The 27,991-nt window shown below is 37.3% G+C and overlaps 1 protein-coding gene across 1 annotated transcript in view; it reads right to left on the reverse strand.

Annotated features, from left to right (window-relative positions):
- Positions 1–27,991, reverse strand: part of LOC150091724 (uncharacterized) — a 515,450-nt gene that overhangs the window by 43,441 nt on the left and 444,018 nt on the right. Inside the window, exon 15 of the mRNA XM_090369463.1 lies at positions 18,504–18,642. Within this exon, the coding sequence (XP_090225589.1) occupies positions 18,504–18,642 (139 nt within the window). The remainder of the gene's footprint in view (positions 1–18,503; positions 18,643–27,991) is intronic.

The following is a 27,991-nucleotide window of genomic DNA, read 5'->3' on the forward strand; positions in this document are numbered from 1 at the left end:
GAGAGATGCCAAAAGGTGTACATAGTAATATTACTAATAAAATAAATGCGCTAAGCATAATATACTATGAACTAGTAGTTTACCATAGAACTCTCAGTGTAAATACACAATCCTTCGTTCGTAGTAGTAAACTACAGTATTAGTGTAAACGTTGTAGATTTAATTGTATCTCACACTGTGACTGCCTTAACAATACACGGTAATTCATTGTAAAGGCAGTCACAATATGAGATACAATTAAATTGATGCCATTCACACAGCTATTGTAGTTTACTGCTATGAACGAAGGATTGTGTATTTACACGGAGTTCTATGGTAAACTACTAGTTCATAGTATATTATGCCTAGTGCACTTATTTTATTAGTAACACTTATTTATAATAAATCACACCTCTTTAAAATGGTATAAGCTGTACCATTTATCCAACACATCTTGCACTTAAATCCTTCTAAACTTATTCCAGTCTATCCAGTTTTTATTAAATATTAATTTCTTTAACATTACAATATTTATAGTATGAAGTATATTTTAATACAAGAATTTAAGAAATGCTATTTATTTTTACCTAGCCATTATTAGAAGAGAAAACACGCACGCACATAAAAAAAAAAAAACAATTGAACATTGACACGAAAGCTTGAAAACAGGAACAAAAAAATAAAAAAATACTTTAGAAAAGAACAGACTATAGAGGACTTAGATACTTAGGAAATGGTACACAGGAAAAGTTCATATAAAAGTGATTTAAAAGAAAACACAAAACAAATGATGCTACAATTTCCCAATTAAAATGTATCCCCAATTCACAGAGGGGGATCGAAAGGTGACACAAGTAATTAGAGACTTGTCAGTTTAATTTCTGTTCCGGGGGAAAATAATGGAGTCACTGTTTAAAGAAGCACTGCAGGATCATTTAAACAAGACTGCAGTTATAGTTCAGACACGGGTTTGTTAAGATGTCTTGTCTGACCAATTTGATAGGATACTATGATGTGGACACAAAGGAACTGGATGCAAAAAATAATTTTGATATCATATAATTGGATTTTAGGAAAGATTTTGATACTGTTGAACATGGAAGATTACTGTACAAGATGGGGCAGTATGGCATTAAGGGCAAGTTGGTGCTATGGATAAAGGTGGTTGAGTGGGGGTAGATAGAGTGGTAATCAATGGACACTGCTCTTTGTGGACTAATGTTATTAGTGGTTTCCCACAGGGGTCTGTGTTGGGCCCATTGTTGTTTTCTGTATCTGTCAATGATATCGATGAAGGTCAGGTTTAATGTCCAAGTTTGCAGATGATACGAAGGTGGGTAGGGTTGTTAACGACAGTAAGAACAGTATGCTACTGCAACAGGATCGAGAAAAGTTGAGCAGATGGGATGAGAGGCAGCAATTTAAGTTTAACATTGACAAATGCAAAGTACTGTATATGGGTATCAGTAACCCCCCCCCCCTAGAGTAACATACCAACTGTGCAGTACTACACTCTGGGTAGTGGAGAATGAAAAAGACCTGGGAGTAACTGTACAGTCAGATATAAAATTTTCTGAGCAGTGCAGACAGGCTGCAAGAGTAACTCATGGGGTCTTGTCAATGATCAGGCCACACCTTGAGTACTGCATACGGTCTGAAGGCTTCATTTTAGGAAAGATGTAGCTGCTAGAACAAGTAGAGAGAAGGGCAACGAGATCATTGAGTGAAACAAAGGGTTACTCTTACCAAGGCAGCTTAAAATCTGCAAATCGCAGCATCTGGATCCTTATACACCTCAATCAGGCACCTGTGAGGTGATCTGATTGAGGTGTATAAGGATCTTTGATTTTAAAGAATAAGGGCTTGAATGGCTTGAGCAAGCTCAATGCAAATGGGATGCCAAATCTCAGACTCCGCACCTGAGGGGGCACAAATTCAAATTGAGGAAAGACAGTTGTAGAATAGATGTGTGGAAGTTTGCCTTTAGAAAGCAGGTGGTTCATTGCTGGAACAAACTTCCATCTGCTGTTGTGGAAGTTGACAGCTTAAATAAATTCAAGGTCAAAGTAGACAAACCTTTGGACTGAATGGAGGGTGAAGCGAGAAGGGTTTTTTTTTGGCTCATGCTGTATAAGCTTGCTTTCTTGCATTGTATGCCTAAAATGCTAATGCTAAATCTTATGGATTTTTTTTATGCCAATTTAAAATGACCTCAATTTGTAATACTAACATAAATTCAGAAGACCTGTTTTTGTAATCAGACCTTGGTTGCTGATATGTTGATATCAGCAACCAAGAATTATATGTTAGCTCATATTAAGTTTTAAAACACTGTGCTCAGTAATGTGGCAATCCCTTCTTGAATTCAGAAAAATTTCTAATCTGGAAAAGAATAGGTGAGAGTTTTTTCTAAGAGCTACTTTTTGATTAAAGAAAAATTTCTGGACATTTATTCTACAATTATCCTCTACCAATTAAAATTTATGATCCCTTGAATATGCATAAAGGTAAATGTAAACACAATTATTTTCTGTGCAATTATATTTAATAATATATGAATATTTTAAAAGTAGTATAGAGTATATAAATTATTTAATATATTTTAAAATACTTCATAATAATAATAATAATAAAAAAAAAAAACTGCAGCCATTGCCGATCCACTGCAGGACGTAGGCCTCAAAAAGTCATGATGATGAAAATGAACTATAATTCGCCACGCTGGTCCAGTTCGGGCTGACAGATTGACCATATTTAGCAGTCAGTCAGGGGCGTGAACCCCAGTCCACTCAAAGAGTATGTACTATTGCACTCTGCTCCTGACCACTTGGTTACAGAGGGTTATACTTAATGATTATATCCCAATTTAAAAGAAATACCATTCTAGGCATAGACTGGTTTATGTTACCCATTTATGGACAAATTCAACAGAAGAGTTCGGTGAAACATAAGCAGTTGCTCTTGACATCTCAAAGGCTTTCGATCGTGTTTGGCATAAGCACCCATCTTATGGTTTGCCAACTGTGTTTTGTAATCGGTTATCCAGTTTTCTCTCTGATCGCTCACCGATGATGGTGATGGTAGATGCTGGTGTCCCCCAAAGTTCAGTTCTTTCCCCCACTCCTTTCCTCTTGTATATTAAGGACATTCTTCTATTGACTGGAAATCCTATCCATAATTTTGCTGATGATAACACATTGCGTTCCAATTTAAAGTTTGAGAAACCTCTCCCTGCTCAAACAGCTTCAACTTCCCGATAATCCACTACCAGTTCCTTAAATGCTATTCTTCAGTGGGGCAAAGACAACTTAGTTGATTTCAATCTTTCTAAAACCCAGTCCTGTCTTATATCTCGCAAAAAGGATTTTTCTGTTCCTATGCTTATCTTTGGTGACACTCCAATTTCTAGGCAAAATGATATGTCTCTTTTGGGTATTACCCTGATTTCTAATCTCTCTTGGCACAAGCACATTACAAATATTGCTTCCTCTGCATCTAAAAAACTTGGTTTTTCTCTTTTGCTCTCGGTGTTACTTTTCTTCGAAACAGCTGTTCCCTCTGTACAAGTCACGAATCTGCCCTACAATGGAATATTGTTCCCACATTTGCAGTGGTGCCCCCAAAACCTCTCTCAGGCTTCTAGATTCCATTCAGAAGAGGGCAGTTAGGTTAATTAATGACTCATCTCTAACTCTGCACTCGGTGTCTCATAGACGTACTGTTTCTGCTGCATGCCTTTTCTACAGATACTTCCATGGGCACTGTTCTGAATTGGCTTCTATAATTCTCACACTCTCTTTCAAAATAGTCTGAACATGTGGCACCCCAGCCAACGTACATCTACTGTCCAACTGTAAACTCACAGAACCAACTTTTCTTCTTCCATGTTTATTCATTCAACTGCTGTTTTCTGGAACAACCTTCCTTCATACGTATTTCCTGAAAATTATTCTACAGAAGTTCAAATCTAATGTCAACAAATATCTTCTTTCATCTTCTTGACCTCCAACCCAAGCATGGTACTAAGTACTATAGGTTCAAATCAGGGGTGAGCTGTGAATATTTTAGCAATGGGCTCGCGCAGTTTTCCGACTTTCTACCGAGTAAATCTGATTGGTCACAGAAGCGATGTCATCCGTGGCTTCCACCAGAGGCACTCCCCACGCTAGTACTACTAGTAGTGTGATTAAAGTGAGTGATGCATTTAGGGGGGTGGACAGATGCAGCTTATTACCTCCTTAAGCATGCGTATAAGTAAATGTGTAAAACGTTCCTAGATCTAAAAAAAAAAAAAAAAAACCTTTAAAACCTGGTCGTCATGCCTCACCTTATGATAATAACTGGATAAGATAAGTGTCTGGAGTTCTAACTTTTTAGAATTTTTGAACAGTATGACGTCACAATCATGTTTGTTGTAGTTACTACGGCAGTAAGTATGATTGCAACAATACAGATATTTGTCAACAATTTCTTTTTTTTGTCTCACATTTTCATTACATGCCAATGTTAGGTGCCTCCAACAGTTGCACTTCAACTATAAGATCGGTACATCAATCGGTGCTGTTTTACAGAGACATTTAGATATGTTGCAATCGCAAGTATACATCTCTTACTTTAGTTATCATAAATCCATTGTATCTTGTCTTCCAGAAATTATGAAAATCTGTGAATGATCAATAAAATATTTATAATAAAAAAGCTCTTTTATTTCGTAATCAATATATACAAATCAAAATACCTAAAAGAAATGCGAAGGATGTTTCGCATAAACCATCTACCATGCGTGCTCGGCACACGTGCAACTTTTTTTAAGGCGCCTCCGTAGCCAGGTGGGAAGCACCAGTGCGTAGCACATGCTCCTTGATTAGACCGGGGTTCGAGCCCGTCACCACCAAATACGGAGGACGTGGAAAGGTCAGAGAATGACCATCGCATATCCCGGAGCAATATGGCCTTAGTTGCTAATGCTCCTAAAAACCAAATAACAAACAAATAACAAACAGCAACTTTTTTATTTGTCTTTTTTTTTAACAACTAGGGAAATATAATAGATACATTTTTTTTCATGATAAAATTTTAATATTGCGCATAAAAAATAACACGAAATATTTCCCATATCACAAATAACATAAAACTATCACAAAACATTCCACAATATAAAAACAAATATTACATAAAAAACAAACCTTCTAGAAAAAGTACACAAAAAAATCACAGATTACATGAAAAAAAATTATTTCACAAATATTCAAGGAAAATTTATTCTAAAAATTGCCATACAGAATTTATTTTTTTATTAATATTTGTTGTCGATCTTCTGCTTTGCTCAATAGCTGAGTTATGATTACAGAGGAATGATTTGACATAATGATCCGGATCAAACTGAAGCAATGGTTTTCCATTTAGATGTATGGTCATCATAATCTACAACGCGTTTGTCACAATATTATTCATTATGCTGAAGGTTCACTCTGCTTTAGCACTGCTAATCGCAATGGTTTCAAAGATATTTCTGGCTTTCTTAATTGAAAAGGCAATTTTATTCGATTTTAAAGATAAACTGTTTTCGACAAAATCTCTAAAATAATTCATTTTTATTTCATATTTTATCAGAAAACTTAAAATTTCTTATTTGGTTTTCACCATCTTGCCACCGAGACGAAAGTTCTTTCATATTCCATGATTTCCGGTAGCATATGTTTAAAATTTCTTTCAATTGTATCGTTATTTTCTTTATTTAAATTAAACTCACCCTGTTGCATTAATAACTTATCCTTTAAGGATAAAACAATGCATTTAATAACTTGTCATGAGGTAATTTTTTTTCTTTCGATTTTGATTCCTTCAAATTCTTTCCATCTCAACATGCTCTCAATTTTAGCTTCATAATTTCCTTCAGAATTTTTAAATTAGCAATAGCATTGATAGTTTGAATAATTAATTTATATGCCTTTATGTAAAACATTGTGATTCTGTAAAGTTTCTGAAAGGTAAGAGAGCTCCTGCAGGATATTGATCATTGGTGCTAAATGGTTAAGAAATTCCAAATTTAAAAGTCGATTTAATAATCCGGAATATTTAACTTCTGATTCAAAATGTTTGCACAAAGCGGGATAATTCCTCCAAACCACAATTGCCGTCCAAAAGCTACAAGCTGCTCATTGTGGCCCGAACACACGACCGATCTTTATAATTTCCACATCAATTTCTTTAGCAATCATCCTTAATTCACACTAGTTTTTTGGAGATTGGTGATACAGTTTTTTTTTTTTTTTTAAATTATTGCCTGTATGCCATTATATTTTAGAACATTTTCTACACAGTCAAAGGCCAGAGAAAGTTTCAAAAAACATTTCATCTTCGTAAAGTTTATATAATATCTTAGTTGCCACAATACCCCCCGCCCCCTACATTGCTATTGTGACTAGTTCTTTGACTGCAATGCAAAATGTCGGAATCACATGGATATTTAGCTACTGTGACCATGTAAACATAAATAGGAGAAATTTACTGGAAGGCATGGATCACTCACTTCTCTGAAAAACATATGCCCGTTTGTCGGAGTAAAGGGGAACCATAACACAGGTTGACCAGAGGTTATTATCCGTGTCGAGAATCTTCTTAATCCTCTGAGACTGGCTATGGAAAACATATTGATTAGTGTGACTTCTTGGTATGTGACTGTTGTTGTTTGTTTGTTTATTTGGTTTTTAGGAGCATTAGCAACTAAGGCCATATTGCTCGGGGATATGCGGTGGTCATTCCCTGACCTTTCCGCATCCTCCGTATTTGGTGGTGACGGGCTCAAACACCGGTCTAATCAAGAAGCGTGTGCTACGCACTGCATAGGTTTTATGGACACCAATAACATTGTGAAATGGTAATCCTTTCACCCTTAATTCACACATTCTAATTACTAAATTGCCTAAAGGCCAGAAGTGAGAACAATGCATACAAAGTTCTCTCCTAATTCATTCATTACATGGAAATTTTCTTTGTTCAATGGAAACTTTAAATGTAATTACCAAGGGAGAATCAAAAAAAATTCGCTATAAATAAGTTAGTTAAACAGAGGTTCGACTGTAATTAAATCAAAAATGAAGCAATTTTAAAATACGTAACCGATCAATTGCGCCATTAAAATGCTGGGAATGGAGCCTGGCTCACCCCACCGTAGTTTCAGCTCAATAATTGCATTCAGGATTTCATTTGTAAAATAAATGATCTTCTCAACAATGGGCTCTTGCGAGCCCACTACAGCTCACCACTGGTTCTAATATCTCTCATGTTTGGGGTTTTCATAATAAAAAAAAAGGGGGGGGGGAAACCCTAAATGAATGTCACACGAAATGATGAGACTTGGGCAGAGAAGGAAAATGCATGGAAGGCATATAAATTATCAAGTGATACAGAAGCCTATGGTAGGTATAAACTAGCCAATTCAAGTCACAAAGGAAGTTAATCAAGCTTATTTAGCATCAGTCAAAAAAAAAAAAAAAAAACACTTCTCATTTCATCCATCCACTCTCTCTAAAGGTTTGTCTAGTTCTCCCTTGAATCTATCTAAGCTATCAACTTCTACGACAGATAGAAGTTTGTTCCAGCAATCAACAACCCACTGGCTAAAGGCAATCTTCTGCACATCTATCCTATAACTGTCTTTCCTCAATTGGAATTTATGCTTTCTCAGGCGATTATTCTGAGCAAGAGGAAGAATCCCATCAGCATTGAGTGTGTTCAAACCATTCAAGGCTGCTTTATACACCTCAATCAGATCACCTCTAGGCGGTACTAGGTGGTAGATGACTCTCATCAACCGGTGCAATACCACCACTTTGCTTATTGGAGGCTTGAAGTGGTGGAACCCATGTTTAGTCTCTAGAGCTAAGTTCTTGTCAACCCTTCCCTATCTCTTCCATCATGCAGTATGATTGATGACTTTTGAGGTTATGATGAACATTGTGGTGGGATCCAATATTCCTTATATTTCGAGGGTACAGCTCTAAAACGGTGTCCGCTAGTTAGTACACTGGACCGAACCTATTGGTAACTCTCTAGGAGGCTTCCGGATCAGCTTGTGTATAATCTTGCTACCTCTACTCTGCCAGATAGTAACTGGAGGGAGTCCGAGTAGTGTGAATGCGGGGAGCATTGTCGAGGCCACGTTATGTCAAGGATCTGGGTATATTATTACCATGTGTACGCCATATCCAAAAATTTCACTACTTCATACAGCATGTCTCACCCACTTTTTCTTACTATTGAATATACCATGAATTGTCAAACTAATAGAGCAAGCTTATCTGCGAAAAGATCTAAACCTCCCAAGCACTTCCTAATTCATTTCACAAATATACATGGTCTCAATTCTAATCTTAACAATGTCCATTTCCACTTGCAGTCTGCCAAACCCCATGTACTTTTTATGACAGAATCCCAGTTATCGGTTGATTCAACTACTGCTCATCTCAGATGCCCAAATTATTCACTGTATGATTCCTTTCGCCTCAAAGGTGGTACTTGTACATGTACAGTCCGTTCTGATATTCCCTGTCAGAGACTTGGCAATTTGGAATCTCCTCTCTTTGATCTTCTCTGGCTTAAAATCCCTCTACCTCATTGTGTCAAATTCATCTGTTGTCTCTACTGTTCTCCCAACTCCACTAATCACTTGGAGCACTTTGACTTCCTCTCTTTGCAACTTGACTTTCTCAAGTCCAACTTTCCTAACAGTGAGATAATCTTCCTTGGTGATTTTAATGTTCACAACTCCAGCTGGCTTCCGTTTTCTAGTCACACCGACCCAGCTGGTCGAGATGCTGAGGCTTTTGCAATTACTAATAACCTTGCACAGATTCTTCATTTACCTACAAGAATACCGGACAATCCCAATCATACAGCCAATATGTTTGATCTTTTCCTCATAAACAACCCTTCTAAGTACACGGTCGAAGTGAGAGGTCCTTTAGGCACTTCAGATCACAACTTGGTGATTGTCTCTTCTCCAATGGAACCTTTATCTCATGGCTATTCCCAACCTCGTGTTGTTTGGCATTACAAGAATGCAAAATGGGATGACCTGCGAGATTTCTTTTCTTCTTTTCTTTGGTTGGATTACTGTTTCAAAACTTCTGATGTCAACATTTGCTCAGATCTACAAGTGAAATTATTCTTGTAGGAATGGAATCCTTTGTTCCACACTGCACTTTAAAATCTCATCCTTTATCTAAACCTTGGTTTTCCAATAAATGTGCTAAGGGTGTTCAAGAGAAGAATGTTGCATATTGTAATTGGCTTGTTTCTAATTCTCCAGTTTCATTTTCTGCCTACATCAAAGCTCGCGACCACTGTAAAGCAGTTATTAATCAGTCCACATTAGAGTTTGAACAGGCTAAGAGTAGAAAACTTGCTTCTTGCTCTAATGATAGCCGAGCATTCTGGTCTCTCGCCAAAGCTATTGGCCGCAACTTTTGCCCATCTCTGCTCCCACCTCTGTCCAAACCAGATGGTTCTGTTATCACATCTGCCAAGGATAAAGCTGACCCGCTAGCATCGCATTCAAAAAAAAAAAAAAAAAAAAAAAGAGAAGAAATTAGTTTGTTTTAGTGCGTCGCGTCGATTGTTGTGTTCCGTTGCACCGCAAAAAGACAATCCTTGTTTATTTATGTCAGGGATGTTAATTTTTTTTATAGTAAATATATATATTTTTTTGTTTAGAAATCGCGAAAATGATGGATAAATGCAAAAGAGTTGGGCTTTCAATTAAACAAAGACTTGAAATTATTTCAAAAATTTGAAAACGGTGCATCCGTCAAATCTCTAATGAACCATTATAATGTTGGTGACCAAATCATACGCAACATCGTAAAAAATAAAGGGAAGCATCATATTATGCTGAGGCCACACAGAACACAATGCTATGTATGCTTTGTACGCTATATTTGCTATGTTCGCGCCACCAAGTGGCCACACTGGCTATGATTCGTACGAGACTTCAGCAGAGAAAAAGAACTAAATTTCTTTTTCTATTGTCATCAGTCTTGTACAAGATGTTGGCGGATCTACTGCACATGCCCGTCGTCAGCGACGCTTAAAAATAAAGGGAACTATTTTCCCTCTATAAAGGGACCTATTTTCCCATGCATGGCAAACATAGGGTATGTAGCACTCTGTGTGGCCTCAGCTTTAGACATGCAAGTAGCACGTGGTAAGTTGTTTTAATTTTTTATCTATTGCCATATTTTTTACGTAGGTTGCTAAACATTTTTCAATACAGTAAGTCCCTGACTTACGCAAATAATTTTTTTAATAGTAAATATATATATATTTTTGTTTAGAAATCGCTTTTGTTTAAATTTTTTTTCACTCAATTTTATTTTATTTTATTTTTTTGGGATTGTAAAATTTAAAAAAAAAAATAAAAAATAAAAAAATAATAATAATAAGTAATCAATAACGATGATCACGGCACGCACAAATTGCACAAGTGAGATACGGAGTAACAAGCAAAAAAATAGGAAAGAAGAGAAGATTCTTACAATTTATTTATGGGGTTTTTTTTATATGACTGAAGATTTCTGTGAAGGGGACGCACACTTCAACATAATAACGTAAAAATCCAGACAATTGAATCTATAGGTATTAACGTAAATACAATTAGATAGAGTTTAATACCCGTTTATAATTAGATGAATGAATAGAAAAGCCCAATAACCCGGGAAGTGCAAACTGTTTTTGTTTTATGGCAGTGACCTCCAGAAATGTGCTTTAGTAAAATGTGAGCTTGTGCGGGGTGATAATAGTGAGTTGTCACCTTAACCCCGTGAAGTTCTTTACAGAAAATTTCATTTTGACCGTTATCATGGTGCCGATTACGAGAATAAGTGACAGTGGTACTAGTAAATCTACCAAGAAAAGGAAAGCGATCGATTTGGATCAGCAAATTAAACTAATAAGAATGTATGAAAATGGTCAAACATTAACAAGTATCACGCTGAATTCAGATTTGTCAATAACAATATAGTAGAAATATGTTATTAGTCATTCCCAAGTTACGCAAAACTCAATAAAGTAAGAAGTTACGTCTTACGTTACTATTACGTATGTTGAGGACCTCTGTATTTTTGGATTAACTGTGAAATCGATTATCCGGGATTTGTTTTTTACCATCTATCCCGGAAAATTGAGAGTCTACTGTATTAGGCCAATCGGCTGATAAATGTAATTTAACATTGACAAATGAAAGGTAATGCATATCGGCAGTAGTAATCCCAGATTATCATACCAACTGTGTAGTACTACACTTAGGGTAGTGGAAAATGAAAAACACCTGGGGATAATTGTGCAGTCAGGTATGAAGATGTCTTAGCAGTGTGGACAGGCTGTCCTGATATACAGGAACTTTGCTAGCAGGTATAAGGAGGTGATTATCCCATTGCACAAGGCAATGATTAGGGTGCATCTAAAGTACTGCATACAGATCTGCAGGCTTCCTGGCTGATGCTTAAAAGCCTGCTCACTTGCATAATTTGCCATTACTAATACTAATAATTGTAAAGAGAAGTGTACTAGAGAAACATCACCATTATCTATAATAAATTCCATGGGGAAGGCAAACTGCTGATGCACTGGAAGCAGATGAGTTCTGCATAACATTACAGATCTGATAACTTCTGTTATCAGATCTGTAATGTTATCAATAAACTCTTCATAAGTAAATCTCAAATGCTTTCTGTTACAAAACATGCAACTATAATATAAATATTCTTCACTGTCAATAAAAAATTTTAAAAATACAAAATATATATGACACAATTAAGCTAGAGCATTAGAAGCTAATAGAATTTAAATAATTAAACAAAGAAGCTAACAGAATTTAGAATAGATATTGACATTATAAAAAAAAAGCAAAAATTTCATATCAAAATCAAATTAAACTGTCATTAACACTTAATCAGTTCACTTCTGTAGATTTGAATGATGAATCACAAGTCTGAGTTGATGCTGTAGTTGCTATACACTGATGAGTCAAAACATTATGACCACCTTCCTAATATGATGTTGCTCTTCCACATGCAGCCAAAACAGCTCATACTGGCGAAGCATGGATGTTACAAGATTTCTAAATGTGTCTTGTGGTATCTGGTACCAACACGCAACCAGCAGATCCTTTAACTTCTGTAAGGTCCATGGTTGAGATGCCGCAGATCAGAGTTGCTGTTTCAACATAAACCACAGATGCTCGATGGGATTGATGTCTGGGGAATTTGGAGGCCAGGGCAATACCTGGAAGTCTTCATCATGCTCTGCGAACCAGTCTTGAACAATTCAGGTGGTGTGGCATGCGCATTATCCTGCTGAAAGATGGCACCGCCAGAGGGGGAGGGGGAGACCATTGCCACAAAAGGGTGTATCTGGTGTTTAGGTAGGTGGTAGATGTCATAGTGCCCGGCACACGGACAACTGGACCTAGGGTATCCCAGCAGAACATCGCCCAAAGCATGACACCACCACCACCGGCTTTTTTTCGTCCCACGGTGCATCTAGGCGCCATCACTTCCCCAGGTAAATAATGCACACATACCTGGCTGCCCACATGCTGCAACAGGAAACATGATTCATTGGACCAGACGACCTCCTTCCAATCACTCAAGGTCCAGTTTTGATGCTCGTGTGCCCCCATTGTAGGTGCTGTTGCCAGTGAATCGTGGCTAGCATGGGCACTCGGAGAGACCTGCGGCTAGCAGCCCCATTTCCAGCAGGGTTTGATGTACTGTGTGTGTGTGTTGTAATATATTACTTGTTAGTATTTACGTATTTTTTGATATATGAAAATATAATCCTTTCATATATTTTTGATATATGAAAATATAATCCTTTCATATATTTTTGATATATGAAAATATAATCCTTTCATATATTTTTGATATATGAAAATATAATCCTTTCATATATTTTTGATATATGAAAATATAATCCTGTCACCAGCATTCCAATTACCGGCAAGTTGCGCCACAATCACCCTTCCGTTGCCACGTGCCATCTGGGAGAGCCTTCACTCACCTCGAGCATTGATGAGTCGTGGTTGTCCAACACCTCGCCGGTGGTTCGTGGGTTTCCCCTCCTCGGACCACTTTTGGTAGGTAATAACCACAGCTGACTGTGAGCACCCCACCTGTTTTGGATATGCTGCTCTGACCCAGTCGTCTGGCCATTACAATTTGGCCTTTGAAAACCTCACTTAAGTCCGTTGCCTTTTCTATCTGAAGAACAAGAGTAACACTGATTAACGGAGCTCAGTATCAGGTGTTTTTTATACCGTGCCCTGATCCACGCACACGGTGTAGTTCACCTGTAGCTGCTTTGATTTGCATAATGACTTGCTGGTCATAATGTTTTGGCTCATCGGTGTATATCCAGGCCTGGCCAACTCAAATTGTTCTGCGGGCCAAACATAAAATAAAACAATCTTTTAAAAATAAAAAATCAAATGCCATAAAAATTTATTTTATTCATTAATTTTTATTATACCTACATCAATGAGATATTTTCTTTTCTTTGCAATCACTCATTTTTAAATCTACTGCAATATTGGTAGTTACACACCGTAATTGATTTAACAGATTTTCATCTGTTATTGAAGCTCGAGATTTACTTTTAATAAATTTCATTTTTGAAAAGAAAGTTTCACAAATGTATGTGGATCCGAAGGTGCTCACAATATTTTGTGCAAAAAAAATCTTAATTTGGGATACTTTTCAGCTGTCACATGTAAAAGTTGATTTTTTATGTCCTGGCATGAATATGTTTTAATTCATTGTTGCACTGTAAATCAATTACTTCCATCTGCAGAGTTTCCGGTTTGAAGAAGGGAAGGGGTGGTGGAGGAAGTACAGTGGGTCTAGTATTATATTTCTCATTATTTATCATGCCTAGTGCAGATAGCGAATGATTTCCGACCGATGTAGTGAGTAGTATAAAAATCATCTGGCGGGAAATAAAAACTAATGTGGCACCCTGCATGTGGCCCATGGGTTGGCCAGGCCTGATATATATGGAAATAAACACAATTAATGGGTAACTGTCTAACTTTCCGGAGAGGCAGAAGATCTAGTAACTTCTTCAGAATTTTTCAAGAAAATAATACTATCTTATTCTGATGTGTAGTCATCACCATCTGATAAACATCTGCTGATAAAACAGGAAAAAGAGAAGACTGTAAAGCAGATTTATCACAGAACAGAGCCACAATGAAAAAACAGGAGAGACAGCTGCATACTTGAGAATTATGCTTCTATCATGGACAAATTGTATTTAAAATTTACAGTATAGCAAGTCTTGGTTTAGAATACTGCTCATGATATTGTTGTTTAGGGTTCAGGTATATAAAAAGCATGGAACAGTTACCCACTACTGTATAATTCTAATTTGTACGAGAATTATAAGAGAATACGTAAGAAAACTGTCGATGGCACAAGATAAGTAAATGTGGATTACAAGAAAAAACTAACGATGAGAGTTAAGGGAGGAGATAGGGAGCAGGTCTTTGTATGTGAATTAAAAAAAAAAGTAAAGAGTAAATTAAATAAGTCCCGATGGCACGAGCAGAACAGCCTGCCCATAACATCAGAGCTAGAGAGGAGGACTCATGACCCTCCTACCCTCTCGCACTTGGGCAGGCAGCAGCAAAGAGGAATCAGTTTACTTTTAGGCAGTCCCTGTTATCCAATAAAAACATGACTTCTTTGTTTCTGCATAGTTGCCTCCTTGTCTCCCTACTCTCTTTAGACCCTCTGTGCTTGGAAGAATATGATCAGAGGAGACTGTGCTATCTATATTTCTGAACAAGTTTCAATTAGCATTAGCATTAGTAGAGGCATTTGATGCAAGAAAGCAAGCTTATGCAGCATCAGCCAAAAAAAAAAAAAAAAAAAACCCACTTCCTGTCCAGCTGAGCCTTAAACTTATTTAGGCTATCAACTTCCACTACAAGGGATGGAAGTCTGTTCCACCAACCAACCACCCGCTGGCTAAAGGCAAATTTCCGCACGTCTATCCTACATCTGTCTTTCCTCAATTTGAATTTATGCCCTCTCAGGTGATTATTCTGAGCTAGAGGAAGAATCCCATCAGCACTGAGCATGCTCAAACCATTCAAGGCTTTATACACTATCAGATCACCTCGCTGGTGCCTAGTCTCCAGACACTGTAATTTGCAAAACTTAAGCCTTTCTTCGTAAGAGCACCCCTTTGTTCCATTCACTAATCTTGTTGCCCTTCTCTGTACTCGTTCCAGCAGCTCTACATCTTCTTGAAATGAGGCCTCCAGACCTGTATACAGTACTCTAGGTGTGGCCTGACCATTGCCTTATACAAGGGAATAATCACCTCCTTATCCCTGCCGGAAAAATTCCTGTATATCATTGACAATACTCCATGAGCTACTCTTGCAGCCCGTCTGCACTGCTCAGAGAACTTCATATCTGCCTGCACAACCACCCCCAAGTCCCTTTCATTCTCTACCACTGTCAGTGTAGTACCACAGAGTTGATACGTTGCTCTGGGGTTGCTGTTTCCCATGTGTAGTACTTTACATTTGTCAATGTTAAACTTCATTTGCCACCTCTCAGCCCATCTACTCAACCTTTCCAGATCCTTGCAGCAGCATAGTGTCAATAGTGTCCTTGACAACCCTGCCAACCTTTGTATCGTCTGCAAACTTCGACATTAAGCTTGATATACCATCATCAATATCATTTATGAATACAGAAAACAATAATGGACCCAACACTGAGCCCTGAGGGACTCCACTAATAACATTAGTCCACGACGAGCAGTGTCCATTGATTACCACTCTCTGTCTTCTCCCTCTCAGCCACCCCTTTATCCACAGCAGCAGTTTGCCTCCAATGTCACACTGCTCCAATTTGTGCAGCAGTCTTCCATGTGCAACAGTATCAAAAGCCTTTCTAAGATCCAAGTATATAATATCAAAGTTATTCCCTACAACCAGTTCTTTTGTGACTGCATCATAGTATCCAATCAAATTGGTCAGGCAAGACTTCCCCTTAACAAAACCATGCTGTGTCTGAGCTATAACTGAAGACTTGTCTAAATGATCCTGCAGTGTTTCTTTAACTTCAGCGAGGGGAATACACCTCTGGCATTCCCCTCGCTGAATAACTCCTCATGTGTGAATGTTGATGCAAAATATTCATTTAGTTTGTTAGCTATCTGAGCAGGATCATCAACAGTTGACCCATCAATATCAAGTGGACCAATCTGATTCATCCCCTTCCTTCTAGAGTTTACATAAGTAAAGACCTCTTTGCTGTTTTTCTTTGCATCCCTTGCCAAGGATTTCTCGTAATCTGCCTTTGCCTGCCTAATCTCCTTTGTAACTTGGTTGCATATCAACTTGTATCTATCATAGGCTTCTGTGTCATGTGTTAATTTGTAAGTATCCATGCATTTTTCTTCTCTGCCATATGCCTCATTAGTTCATCTGACATCCATTTTGGCCTAAACCTTGAACAATATTTCTTAGTTGGTATGTAAAGCCTAGTAGCTTCCAAGATAAGTTCTTTGAATGCTTCCCATTTTTTATTTGCTGTTGGTAACATCATCAGTTGGTCCCACTGTATAGAATTTAAATACTGTCTCAGTCCATCGTAGTCGCCTTTACGAAAGCAATAACCCTTCCCTTTACCCCTAATGGTAGTTACCTCTTTGAGTAAATCCCACTTCGGCACACTGTGATCACTGCCACCTAGTGGTTCATTTATCTGCAGATTCTTAATGCATGAAGAATCACTGCTGATAATCAAATCAAGAGTATTACTCCCTCTAGTTGCCTCCCGAACATGCTGATGTAGAAAACAATCATCTAATAAATCCACAAAAGCCTGCTAGTGTGTGAGTAACCAGCCCCCAAATTCCAGTCAATATCTGGGAAATTAAAATCTCCCATTATAAGACTCTCTGATTTACTGGCCCACTCTATTTCCCTGTACAGTTTCTTATTATACTCATCAGAGTCATTAGGCCTATAGCACACTCCTACTCTCAATTTTGATCTCCCAATGCTTATGTCACACCAAACTGACTCGACACTGCACTGTCCAGCGATGTCGACTGGCTTCACTTCCTTGGTTTTTGTGTTTCTTATAAATTTTATTTTTCTTTTTCCGAGGCTCGAACCCATGTCGTCGTTACTGGCGGTCCGGTGCTTATCCCCACGGCTACCCTTTCAGTTAACTGTTAAGATAATTATTTATCTTCGGATGAAAGAACCACAGTGTTCTGAAACATTTGGAATATTGTATTAGAAGCTATCAATTAAAGTATCTAAAGTATATTCAAATAATGGCATTCTGTGATTCATTATCAAATTAGTTGTTCTTGCATTTCTTACCACATCCTTCAAATCTCTCATTTGAAGTATTTTATAATTTACAAAAAAAGAGTAGGAGAATTCTTTATTTCTTCAAATATTGAGTGTAGATTTCTTCTTTACAGCTGCTCAAATTTTGTCTCAGTGTCAAAGGAACTGGCACTTGAAAAACAGAATATCTGTTTCTTTATCAACGAAGCCCTGTTTGCGGTATTCATAATCATGGGCCGAAATCTTCTCGAAATACATTATTTAACTCCTCCCCCCCTTTCAACTCCTCAAAGTTCCAACAATCATACTGACTGGGTATGGCAATTTTGAAATTATTCTCAGCAACCTACAAGGAATAGAAACAGCATTACTCTGGGTACTGAGCATAACAGCAGAAATTTATCACTAGTGAACATATTAGAAATGTGATATCACCCAAATGAAACGTTACACTAGTTTACAAATTTAAGTTGTTCACTGGGTTTTGAATTTCAATAGGTCCTACTGCCAAAATATGTTGCTGTGATTTCAAATATGACAGATTTTTTTCTATCACATCCAGATACATCATAATTTAAGAAATAAAAAAGTAATGCTTTTTACGAAAGTATATAACTTTATTGTATTTAGTAATGACAAATTGATAGGATTATATTTTCATATATCAAAAAATACGTAAATACTAACAAGTATTAATCAAAATTCTGAAACTTTCATTAATCAGACCTTTGTCTCTTTGTTTGAAAAGAACGTTTAATCGTTTTTCTTTTATGTACAGTGCCAGGTTTCTCTCTTTAAACACCAGCAGTAGTTGGCCATCATGCTTGTATTCCACCTTCCCTGGTACCTCTGCTCCATTTCCTTTATGTCCTGATGGAATTTCTCTCCTTGTTCTTACAAATAGTACCTAGGTAAATAGTACCTTAGAAAATAATACCTAGGTAATATTTTATCAATGAATTGTGAAAAATCTTTACATGATAGAAGCAAACGGACTTCGGTTTAGTAATCAGTAAACATGCATAAATAACTGCCACATACTTTTACTCAAACTCCAGCTACACTGTAAACCAGTGTTATTATTCATTTTAATAATAATAATAAAAAAAAAAAGAAATGATATCAGCTTAATAATACTAACCTGGATCCTTTATATTCATCATCACTATCTTCTTCTTCTTCTTCGGTGCTATCTAGATCATTTAAGCGCCTGTGCCGTTTCTTTTTTCGCTCTGTTCGTTCAAAATTTGTGATGTTTGACATGTCTTTACCTCTTCCACCTACATTTAATATACTGTTAATTTACAGAAAAATAAACAAAAGCATTGTGCATGAATGTAAATTTCACCCAAATTATGAGCTGTTATGCCATTTCAGGTTTAATACATTAAATATAGTATAATGTCTGAACTTTGTGGTGAATGTGGCAAAACCTTTCATCCATAATACTTGAATCATTACTGGGCCTGCAAGGCTGTGTGGTGCAGCAGTCACAGTCTCTTTCAACAAAGGGCATCTTTGAATTTATCCAGTGAGGCAGTAATATACAGCACTGACTCTAGGATAAACTGAAAAGCAGCTCAATGTCCTTCCACGTTTCTATCATCATTGCCATATTTGAAATGACATCACATTACACATACTGTTACTCCCCTATCAGGTGAGGATATCACACTTTCTACTGCATGTACCCATTTTCTGCTATACATTAAATTACTTTCAAAGACAAGCCTCATCTTCAATTTATAAGTTTTCAATTGCACTGTCAAAATGACCTTCAAAGGAGAGAGGTAAATTATTTGCAGAACACACACAGTGACAATATTCTTCAAGTTTCAAAAGTAAATTATATTCCAAACCAGGGGGTGCCAATTAGGTTTCCTCATGATTTGCATTAGAAAAAAAAAAAGACCATTGTGGTCCAGGTCCCTTATTGGCATAAAATTAATAAAATGATAAATAATATTATAATAATATTTTTTTATTTTCCTTTATTAATTATTACAGACCACAACTATTTATGGTACAGACTATAACATGCCACTGTAATTAAACAAAGCACTGAGTCTCAAAAAGATACAAACTAAGCTCTTATTACTATTTTGGTTTGGCTGTTAAAATAAGTGCTGCTGCAGCCTATGAGACACTCTATGCTATCCCCCAAATGTTGGGACATCCTTGCTATTGCTCAGCAATTAAAAATTCTCAAGTTAATTTGCAATACTGAAGGAACAGCTCCAGAGGTGACAGTGAGTTCATGTAAGGTATGCATAAAATACTGACTGATAGGAGTCTACATGCTTTCAGGTCATCTCCTCATCTCTATCAGAACTTAGAGAATCTGACTGTGGAACTGCAAATGGTTACAGGCTACCTGTGTTTCCATAACATGTAGAGAGCCATAGTGTTTTGAATTTTTCTGAATTTTATAGACTGCAGCTCGCAAACTTTTGATAACAAAAACCAATGCACCCTGTTAAGTGATATGGGTGCAAGACATATCAAACCTGGACTGTGGATCAATGGACATGTCTGGGTATGGAAGATATCTCAAGTATGTATACTAGCTAAGCTTGTTATCCCAACTTCTACATGTGAAGATGGTAAGAAAGATATCTCAAGAATGTATACTAGCTAAGCTTGTTATCCCAACTTCTACATGTGAAGATGGTATGATCTGGGAATGTTTTTCATGGTCTAGACTAGATCCATTGGTTAGTGCTTGAAGCCAGATTTTCTGGGAAATTCTGTTTATCCTACATTTTGGTAATTTTGGATGCAGCCCTTACACATTCCAACAGGAAAATACCCCATGTCAAAAAGCACGATTGTGAAAGAATGGTTTAAAGCGAATAACATTGAAAAATTGCAGTGGTTCATTGAAACAAACTGGAGGAATTTTAGAGAATTTCTTCAATTTCACCTTCTGAAGCCCACCCAAACTAGATAACTGAGACTATCAGATACTATCTTCCATAGCAATTTTCAAAGATATTTTCATGATACAATCTATTATAAACTGTCTACAGTTACTCACAAACAGAATAAAAGATGTCACAGCACCTATTGGAAGATTTCATTTTGATGATTCATAAACAGATGTATTACAGCAACCTTGAAAATGCAAATAAAGGGCCAACAAGTGAAAAACATACATAAGTGCACTTCAAAAGGCTGAAGGAGGAGCGGAGAACAAAACAACAGAAAGTCTTGCAAAAACATTGAAGCAATCATTATGACCAAAGACAGTTCAACATACTATCAATTTCTTTTAATAAATGTATGTACAGTAATACCTCACTTAACGAAGTAGATGCGTTTCAGTACTTTAATTCGTTATAAGAAACTTCGTTATCGGAGGTAGAAATACCATAGCATAAAAAATTATTTGAAATGAGAACATATATATTATATTATAAAATATTAAAGAAAACTTCACAAGTCAGGTAAAACAGCAAACTTAAAATCTATTATGAAAAATAACACAAAATTACACTAGTGCTCACTTGATGACTTTTTCAAAAGTGCATCTAGGGTCGACTGTCTAGCCTTTTCCTTACGATCGTATAGCATCTCACTATAACAAGTTAAAGCATTTAAAACGGATCTCTTCACAATGCAACTTCATTGAAAATCGGGATCATTTTCTGATAAGACGTCTAAGGCATGAGTCACTTTGTTTAAACAATTAGACAAGGTCTCTGTTGTTAATATCCTCTCTGGAGGAACCTCTTCTTCATTTTCTGAACTGTTTACTTGTTGCTCCGTTAACTCTTGGAGTTCCTCATTTGTTAGTGTCTCACCATGGCTACTTAAATCCTGAACGTCAGCTATGTCGACTTCTGCAAAGCCTATTGCACGTGCCATTCGAATAATTTCGGTGCTAATTGCAGGAATTTCACATTATACTCCATCACGTTTGTTTGAGCCATATTTGTCGCCAAACACCATTAAGACACTGATCTGTCACTTCATCTCAGGCTTCTTTGATATTGCTGATTGCTTTCATAATGTAATTTTTCCAGAAATCACTGATTGACTGTTGTGTTTCATCATTAGCCTCAATCAGTTGACTAAAAGTGTGTCTCAGATAGTAGGCTTTAAAGGCTGCTAATAAAGCCCTGATCCACTGGTTGTGTTTGGCGGGAGAAACAGCACTTCAACAAGAATGCATGTTTGAAGTGAGCCAAGATTTGAAGGATGACCTGGTGCATTGTCCAGTAGCAAAAGTGCCTTGGGTTCGAAATTATTTCGTTCACAATAACGTTGGACAGCAGGACAAAAACAGTTGACAAACCAATCAAGTAAACATGCCCATTGTCATCCAGGCCTTTCTATTCGATTTCCATATTACTGACAAATTAGGTTTGGATAACTCTTTCATAGCTCGAGGCGTTTTGGAATGGTAAACAAGCATTGGTTTTAGCTTCATATCCCCAGATGCATTTGTGCCCAACAAGAGTGTTAATTGGTTCTTAGCTGTTTAAAATCCGGAAGCTCTTTTCTCATCCAAAGTTTTGGAAGGCAAGTGTTTCCAGAATAGCCCACTTTCATTCACATTGAATACCAAATTCTGTGAGTATTTTCCTCATTCTACAATAGCTTGCACTTGTGCAAGAAATTCTGCTGCTGCCTGGATGTAGGCACTTGTGGCCTCGCATGTCAGTTTAATGCAAGTTTTTTGAATTTCTCAAACCAACCGCAAGAAGCCACAAAAGTCTTGGTGGTTTCCTCAGCTTCCTGGGCCCTTTAAATGGTTAAATAAGTTTAATGCTTTGTGTTGAATTATCGCCTGGGTGACTGGCACATGACGCTGTGTCATATCATCTACCCAAACACTTAATATTTTTTCCATGTTTTCTATAATGCTACTACGTGTGTGTGTGTGTGTGTTAATTTGGATGTGGTAATGTCACTACAATTTAGCATAGACTGCTTAACTTTATCAGCTTGATTTAAAATTGTTTTTAAAGTTGATTGTGATAACCCCAATGATTGCGCTACATGGCATTTCTTTTCTCCAGCTTCTATCCTCCTTATAATCTGCATTTTGGTTTCTAAAGATATTGTTTTACGTTTTTGTGACATACTGGGAAATTATTATTTAATAATATATACAAAACAACTACAGTAGGTATGCATGATATCAATGACAATTAACCACTGCTCTGTATATCATGAATTAGGTTCTAGGTACATCAAAAATCTCAACTACAAACTTTCGCTTGCGCTGTAGGGTGTTTTTTGTCAACTTCGTTATAAAGGAGCTTCGTTAACCGAGGTATTACTGTATTTTCATAACAATAACTGTAACGTGACTTTTAATAGAACAGTGTATCATGTATCATATAGTGACCTGTTTTTAGGATGAAAATTGGAAGTTTTAGGGCAACCAGAAATGTTTCTCGGTCTTTTAGAAGACCGAGAAACAGTCCTAGACAGTCAAATTACTGAAATAATAATTAATCAGGTTGATATATATATAATACAGTAAAATCTCATTACAATGAACTTTTCTTGTGCAGGGTGGGGAGGAGAGTGAAACAAATTATTTCATTATACCAAAATTTTCTAATGAACAACGACAAAAATTATTTTAAAACAATCATTTGTTAATATAATAATTTTTGCCGTACTTTTCTAACATACAGAAGTAATAATTTCCACTATTTTCCCCTAAATATCACCATTAAAATCAATAATGTAAAATAATGACTGGAAAATGTTCCCAAAAATAGTAAGAGGGAAAAAATAGGAAATGTACAGTTCCTTATTAAGTTTTCATTTATATGTTTTGCCAAAGTAGTAGTAGCAGCAGCAGCACACATACGATCAAAATTATTTACATTTCTTGTATTGCCATGTAGTAATGTTGTTTGTTTGTTTATTTGATTTTTAGGAGCATTAGCAACTAAGGCCATATTGCTCTGGGATATGTGGTGGTCATTCCCTGACCTTTCCGCATCCTCCGTATTTGGTGGTGACGGGCTCGAACCCCGGTCTAATCAAGAAGCGTGTGCTATGCACCGCTGCTCCTTCCCATCTGGCTACGGAGGCGCCTACATTGATTCCTGTCATTAACTATCTTGCCAACCTTTGTGTCATCAGTAAATTTAGATAATAAGCATGATATGCCTTCGTAATATTTGTTAATAATTGAAAACAGTAAGGGCCTCAGAACTCTACCCCAAGGGACTACTAATTAGTCCAAGAGTGATGTCCATTTATAACCACCCTCTGTCTTCTGCCACACAACCATCCCTTTATACATAGCAGTAACTTGTTCCTAATGGCACACTGCACCATTCTGTACAACAGTCTTCATGAGGAATAAAGATTTAAAAACTTTTATAATTGTAATGCTAATTTAGAGAATGAATTACATGGATTTTTTAATAAATTTATTTTAGTGTCTAGTCAATCATCTCAATGCTTATATATTTCAGTACAGGATATCAAATTAGAGAACCATTATAGCTTTATCGAAATCGGAACAGTAGAACTTCAAAAATCTGTCACCCTCAGGGTCAGGTTGCATTCTGGCATCTTCAAAAAACATGGAAAATTTAAATTTTTTTTGAAGGTTATGTATGCATTAATATGTAATTTGTTTATTTTGGCAGTCAAATCATCTTAAATACTAAATATATACTAATGTACTATTGATTCTTTGCAGTCCAGCTCTAATAATTATAAAAATTACTAGGTGAAATGTGACATTCAAAAATTATTTATTTTTGGGTTTACACAAACTAATATAAATATAAAAATATAAATATAAATATAAAAGAGCACAACTAAACATTTCAAAAGTTATATTGCAATATTTCTTCCTGGAAGAAAATATTAAATATTTTTTACTTTAAAGCACCTACTTTGAATTCCTTTTGTGGGTAGGCAGAGATGCAACATCCAAAATGTCTGCAGACATCTCTTCCTGCTAAATACATTCATGAAAAGTTAAATGTCTGTCTGTCTATTCTTCAGACCAATATCTTTATACCAGTTTTTTTCATTTAGTCCCACATTGATAACACAACACCAAAACATTCCTTTAGTTCATTTAATGAAACAAAAACCTTGTCACACCATATGAAACAGTTGTAAACCTTTAGATTACAAGATGTAATCTAAAGCATGTCTAACAACAGCATGTCTAAATACTTCACTCTAACACAGTGAATAAGTTACTTTGTGACCTACACTGGGGTAGCTCCCATGCCTATAAAATCTATACTGATGGATCGAAAATTGCCAGTACGGTAGGTGGTGCTGCAGTTTTTCCTTCATTTACTGCTACAGTCTCACTGCCATTAGCCTGCAGCGTCTTCACTGCTGAATTATATGCCATCAAGTTAGCACTTAGTAAAATTATTGAGCTTTCCATCTCACCTGCCATAATTTACATAGACTCCCTCAACACTGTGTCTGCGATAAGGAAGAATTTCTCATCTTCCCATCCTGTCTTGAAACACATTCATCCCAATTAATCTCCCATAGCGTGTCCAATCAGTCAATTAGTTTTTGCCGGATCCCTGGTCAACCTAGTATTCCAGGAAATGAAAGTGCTGACACTGCTGCTAAACATCCTCAACCCACTTTCTCACAACATCGTCAGGTTCCTTAAACCGACTATAAGTCTGTCATATGCAAAACATTCTACAACTGGTCACAGATCTGGAAAAGTAACACCAACAATAAACTTTACCAGATAAAACATGAACCAAAGCTGTGGCTCTCTAGCTTCCGACAAAACAGAAGAAAGGAAGTGGTATTGGCAAGACTCAGAATTGGACGCACTATTCTTACGTATCTCTTCCTACTATTGGAAGAAAACCCACCTCAGTGTTCATCCTGTCAGACCCAACTTACAGTCTGTCATTTTCTGGTTGATTGTCCTCTTACATTCTTACATGTTGAATTTGAAATGTCTGCAATTCTGCCCAGACACGATAGGAGGGAGTATATGATGAGAGCCTTGTCGATCAATTCGGCCCTGGAAAGATTGTGCAAGGCTCAAGGGGTAGAATTTTTTTCAGCCTGGACTGTACTTGTTAACAGGAGAGATTGCTTCTACAGGGATGGGATACACTTAAATAGAAAGGGTGCAAGAATATTTGCTGATGCTATCGAGGCAGTGTTAGGTGGGTCGGAAAACTGCTAGCTTGGGGGGAGACAAAGACCAATAGATTGACAGTAGCCACTGGCAGAGGTGAAACAGATTCTTGCACTGCTTCTATTAGAATGAGCAGAAGCCTGGAAAACAAGATGCATGGTATTTCAGAGACTGCTGGGAGCCATTGCGGTACAAGCAAACACATGGGTTGTGTTAGGGTAGCTAAGAATAGAAACAGGTGCAGGTATACTTGCGTGTACACCAATGCTAGGAGTTTAGTAAATAAATTTGATGAATTTGAGGTATTGCTCAAAACATCAAAGGCAGATATTGTTGGGATATCAGAGACGTGGTGTCACACAGATATAAGGGATGTAGAACTGCAATTTGGGGAGTACAACGTCTACAGAAAGGATAGACAGGATAGGAAGGGGGGAGGGGTTATGCTATTAGTTAAGAAACACATAAAAACCAAGGAAGTGAAGCCAGTCGACATCGCTGGACAGTGCAGTGTTGAGTCAGTTTGGTGTGACATAAGCATTGGGAGATCAAAATTAAGAGTAGGAGTGTGCTATAGGCCTAATGACTCTGATGAGTATAATAAGGAACTGTACAGGGAAATAGAGTGGGCCAGTAAATCAGAGAGTCTTATAATGGGAGATTTTAATTTCCCAGATATTGACTGGAATTTGGGGGCTGGTTACTCACACACTAGCAGGGCTTTTGTGGATTTATTGGATGATTGTTTTCTACATCAGCATGTTCGGGAGGCAACTAGAGGGAGTAATACTCTTGATTTGATTATCAGCAGTGATTCTTCATGCATTAAGAATCTGCAGGTAAATGAACCACTAGGTGGCAGTGATCACAGTGTGCCGAAGTGGGATTTACTCAAAGAGGTAACTACCATTAGGGGTAAAGGGAAGGGTTATTGCTTCCGTAAAGGCGACTACGATGGTTTGTTATGTTATTTGGTTTTTAGGAGCATTAGCAACTAAGGCCATATTGCTCCGGGATATGCGGTGGTCATTCCCTGACCTTCCCGCATCCTCCGTATTTGGTGGTGACGGGCTCGAACCCCAGTCTAATCAAGAAGCGTGTGCTATGCACTGCTGCTCCTTCCCACCTGGCCACGGAGACGCCTGTGACTACGATGGACTGAGACAGTATTTAAATTCTATACAGTGGGACCAACTGATGATGTTACCAACAGCAAATTCAAAATGGGAAGCATTCAAAGAACTTATCTTGGAAGCTACTAGGCTTTACATACCAACTAAGAAATATTGTTCAAGGTTTAGGCCAAAATGGATGTCAGATGAACTAATGAGGCATATGGCAGAGAAGAAAAATGCATGGGATACTTACAAATTAACACATGACACAGAAGCCTATGATAGATACAAGTTGATATGCAACCAAGTTACAAAAGAGGTTAGGCAGGCGAAGGCAGATTACGAGAAATCCTTGGCAAGGGATGCAAAGAAAAACAGTTCTTTACTTATGTAAACTCTAGAGTTCTTTACTTATGTAAACTCTAGAAGGAAGGGGATGAATCAGATTGGTCCACTTGATATTGATGGGTCAACTGTTGATGATCCTGCTCAGGTAGCTAACAAACTAAATGAATATTTTGCATCGACATTCACACATGAGGAGTTATTCAGCAAGGGGAATGCCAGAGGTGTATTCAACTCTAGCAGTAAGCTACAGAATCTTGAAATAACTGGGAGTAAAGTGGAGGAGAAACTGTTGAAGATAAACACAAGAAAGGCACCCGGGGTGGATGGGATCTATCCAGTTATATTAAAGGAGGCAGCAAAGGAAGTAAGCAAACCCTTAGCCATAATTATGAGAGCTTCCTTGGACTCAGGGGAGGTACCCATAGACTGGAAATGTGCAAATGTGACCCCAATTCACAAAGGAGGATCCAAGGCTGACACAAGTAATTATAGACCTGTGAGCTTAACTTCTGTTCCAGGAAAATTAATGGAGGCACTGGTTAAAGAAGCACCGCAGGATCATTTAGACAAGACTTCAGTTATAGCTCAGACACAGCATGGTTTTGTTAAGGGGAAGTCTTGCCTGACCAACTTGATTGGATACTATGATGCAGTCACAAAAGAACTGGATGCAGGGAATAACTTTGACATTATATACTTGGATCTTAGAAAGGCTTTTGATACTGTTGCACATGGAAGACTGCTACACAAATTGGAGCAGTGTGACATTGGAGGCAAATTGCTGCTATGGATAAAGGGGTGGTTGAGGGGGAGAAGACAGAGAGTGGTAATCAATGGACACTGCTCATCGTGGACTAATGTTATTAGTGGAGTCCCTCAGGGCTCAGTGTTGGGTCCATTATTGTTTTCTGTATTTATAAATGATATTGATGATGGTATATCAAGCTTAATGTCCAAGTTTGCAGATGATACAAAGGTTGGCAGGGTTGTCAAGGACACTACTGACACTATGCTGCTGCAACAGGATCTGGAAAGGTTGAGCAGATGGGC

Source organism: Mastigoproctus giganteus, chromosome 1 (assembly GCF_048544385.1).
Source record: "Mastigoproctus giganteus isolate SK-2022 chromosome 1, ASM4854438v1, whole genome shotgun sequence".
NCBI lineage: Eukaryota > Metazoa > Arthropoda > Arachnida > Uropygi > Thelyphonidae > Mastigoproctus > Mastigoproctus giganteus.